This window comes from Mus caroli, chromosome 11 (assembly GCF_900094665.2).
Source record: "Mus caroli chromosome 11, CAROLI_EIJ_v1.1, whole genome shotgun sequence".
Classification (NCBI taxonomy): Eukaryota; Metazoa; Chordata; class Mammalia; order Rodentia; family Muridae; genus Mus; species Mus caroli.
Genome location: NC_034580.1, coordinates 113,665,063 through 113,668,163, shown reverse-complemented (window position 1 = coordinate 113,668,163; position 3,101 = coordinate 113,665,063). Strand labels below are relative to the sequence as shown.

The 3,101-nt window shown below is 49.3% G+C and overlaps 1 protein-coding gene across 4 annotated transcripts in view; it reads right to left on the bottom strand.

Moving 5' to 3' along the window:
* The window catches only part of Tmc8 (transmembrane channel like 8), an 11,645-nt gene that overhangs the window by 4,272 nt on the left and 4,272 nt on the right, over nt 1–3,101 (bottom strand). For all 4 annotated transcript variants that reach the window (XM_021177350.1, XM_021177351.1, XM_029483847.1 and 1 more), the window contains 2 exons: nt 2,698–2,868; nt 2,387–2,526 (listed from right to left, as the gene is read on the bottom strand). In XM_021177350.1, the coding sequence (XP_021033009.1) occupies nt 2,387–2,526; nt 2,698–2,868 (311 nt within the window). The remainder of the gene's footprint in view (nt 1–2,386; nt 2,527–2,697; nt 2,869–3,101) is intronic.

Here is a 3,101-nt window from a genome sequence, read left to right as displayed (position 1 = left end):
GCAGGCGGATTTCTGAGTTCGAGGCCAGCCTGGTCTACAAAGTGAGTGCCAGGACAGCCAGGGCTACACAGAGAAACCCTGTCTCAAAAAAAAAAAAAATTTATTTTGAGACAGGGTCTCTCACTAAACCCAAATCTCAGCATTTAAAGGTACACAGAGCAAGGAAGTCTTGGGATCCACCCATCTCCCTGCCCCCAACACTGCTGTGCGAGTGGATTGTTACAAGCACACACCACCACACCAGTTACATGGCTGCTAGCATCTGAGCTTGTCTTCTTTCATGGGAAAGACACACTGTATGGCTGAGCTACAGCCCAGCCCCAGTAGTTACTGCCAGGTTCACTGCTCAGCACTGTGTGCTTCAGGAACACATGCCACGTGTAGTTTCTAAATGTGTCATAGTCTGATGGCCTGAATCTGTGACATGCCTGTAACCTAGACAGTACAGTGTCTGTGTGACTAGAAGGGCTGGCAACAGAGGCTTGGTCTCCAGTTCAGCAGGGGCTGAGAGGCAGGGATTGCTGCCCTTTGGAGTACCTTAAAAGACAAACAAAAAAAAACCAAACCAGCGTGCAGGAGTGGGTGGCTCAGCAGTTAAGAGCACCGACTGCTGTTTCAAAGGATCCTGGTTCAAATCCCAGCAAGTACTTGATGGCTTACAGCTGTTTGAACTGTCATTTAGGGAAGCTGGAGAGACGGCTCAGTTAAAGGCACTGACTGCTCTTCCAAAGGTCCTGAGTTCAATTCCCAGCAACCACATGATGGTGGCTGTAATGGGATCTGATGACCTCTTCTGGTGTGTCAGAAGACAGCTACAGCGTAATCATGTAAACAAAATAAATCTTAAAACAAAGGCAAGCCTGGGACAGTGGTACACATCTTTATTCCCAGCACTGGGAGGCAGAGGCAGGCAGGTCTCTGTGAGTTCAAGGCCAGCCTGGTCTATGGAGTGAGATTCTGTCTCAAAAACAAACAGCAGGGCTGGTGAGATGGCTCAGTGGTTAAGAGCACTGACTGCTCTTCCGAAGTTTCTGAGTTCAAATCCCAGCAACCACATGGTGGCTCACAACCATCTGTAACAAGATCTGACTCCCTTTTCTGGAGTGTCTGAAGACAGCTACAGTGTACTTACATAATAAATAAATAAATCTTAAAAAAAAAAAACAAAAAACAGCAAACAAACTGTTGATGCAAGAGCTCACCTTTCTTTCTTTCTTTCTTTCTTTCTTTCTTTCTTTCTTTCTTTCTTTCTTTCTTTCTTTTTTTCCAAGACAGGTTTTCTCTGTATAGCCCTGGCTGTCCTAGAACTCACTTTGTAGACCAGGCTGGCCTCAAACTCAGAAATCCGCTTGCTTCTGCCTCCCAAGTGCTGGGATTAAAGGTGTGTGCCCAAGAGCTCACTTTTCTAAGGATGTACTATGTGCTCCAGGGTTGCTGGCCTGGGTGCTCCCAGGTGAGTCCCTGTCTGTTTCACTTCTCAACACAGGAGTGCTGGGGTTACAGGTGTGTGCTACCACATCTGGCTTTTTAATCACATCTGGCTTTGTACATGTATTCTGGGGATCCAAGCTTAGGCTGTCAAGCTTGCATGGCGTGGGGCTTATACCCTCCAAGCCCTCTTGATAGATGTTGACTTTGATGGTTTTGACAGCATCTTGCCGTGTAGCTCAGGCTAGCTTTGAACTTGTCACTCCCTGCCTCTGCATCTCAAGTGCTAGAGTTAAGCCACCATGCTTGGCATGAGTTGTTTCTTGTGTGTGTTTCAAAGCAAATCAGAATTGGCCATGAGGGAAGCAGAGGAGGAGAGAAGGCAAGACCCAGAGAGGTGAGAGGAGAAACTTCTGAAGCTGGTGAGGTACACAGGCAGGAAACTGGTCCAGCATTTCCAGGCTGAAGGTCAGGTGCCTAGCCCTCACGCTTTGCAGGAGTTGTGTCTCAAACTGATGAATTTTTAAATTTTTTTTTTCATTTTCTTTTTTGAGACAGGGTTCCTCTGTGTAGCCCTGGCTGTCCTGGAACTCACTCTATAGACCAGGCTGGCCTGGAACTCACAGAGGTCTTTGTGCCTCTGCCTCCCAAGTGCTGGGATTAAAGGTGTGTGCCACCACAGCAACACCCTCCATAACCCCCAGCAAACTGCAGGATTTTTATGAGTGTTCACAGCTAGCTGGTTTGACTCCCCAAAGCCAAAGAGCATCCCAACCCTCCGTATGGCCCTCCCTCCACTTGGTGCAGGCTGATGGCTCCCTTCAGGGAAGCCTCAGATTTAGATCCCTAAGGCTGAATGTTCTAAAAGCACTGCTCACCATCCCTTGGCTGTAGTGAAGAACACGACAGTCCCAGTTCAGGGCCCGGGAACCACAATGCCACGCCCCCGTATGCTCACCAGATCAAGGTGAGGTTGACTTCAGTGCCGGGAGGGTAGTTCTCCAGCTGGATCAGGACTGTGAACAATTGGGGGCCCAGGAAGTTGACCAGGGAGATGACTCCAGGAGGCAAGTACTGGAGCACCAGAAAAAGGGACTCCTGTGGGGAGTAGGAGGGAAGGTCAGGGTTCCGAAGATGCAGCTCTCCCAGGCAGGGCCTTGACCTGAGCCTCCATTTTCTCATCTGCCAAGTGGGGGCACTCACCTCCTCCCACCGTTCACACCAGAAAAGCAAACAAATGATAAAGAAAAGAAAACAAGTCTCCTGTACCTCCTTGTTGTCCTGTGAGTACTTGGTGGCCCAGAAGATGGCGCTGATGGCTCCGACCACTAGGAGCACAATGAGGACGTTGGTGCGAAGGTAGGTGAGCAGGCGGCAGGCCTTCTGGGCCCTGGTCTGCTGTTGAGCCAGCTCCACGCGGCGGCCCTCTTCTAGCTCCATCTGACGTGACAGCAGCAGGGAGGGGCGCTGAAGCACTCCACATCCACACCTACCCTCATCCAATCACTAGCCACCCCTGATCATACACTCTCTCAGTCAGCCACACACACATGGGTGTGTGTACGTGACTTTTGTTGTTGGGTTTGTTTTTCTATTTTAAAGATTTATTTATTTATTTTATGTATTTGATATACTCTTCCACAGATCCCCATTACAGACGGTTGGGAGCCACC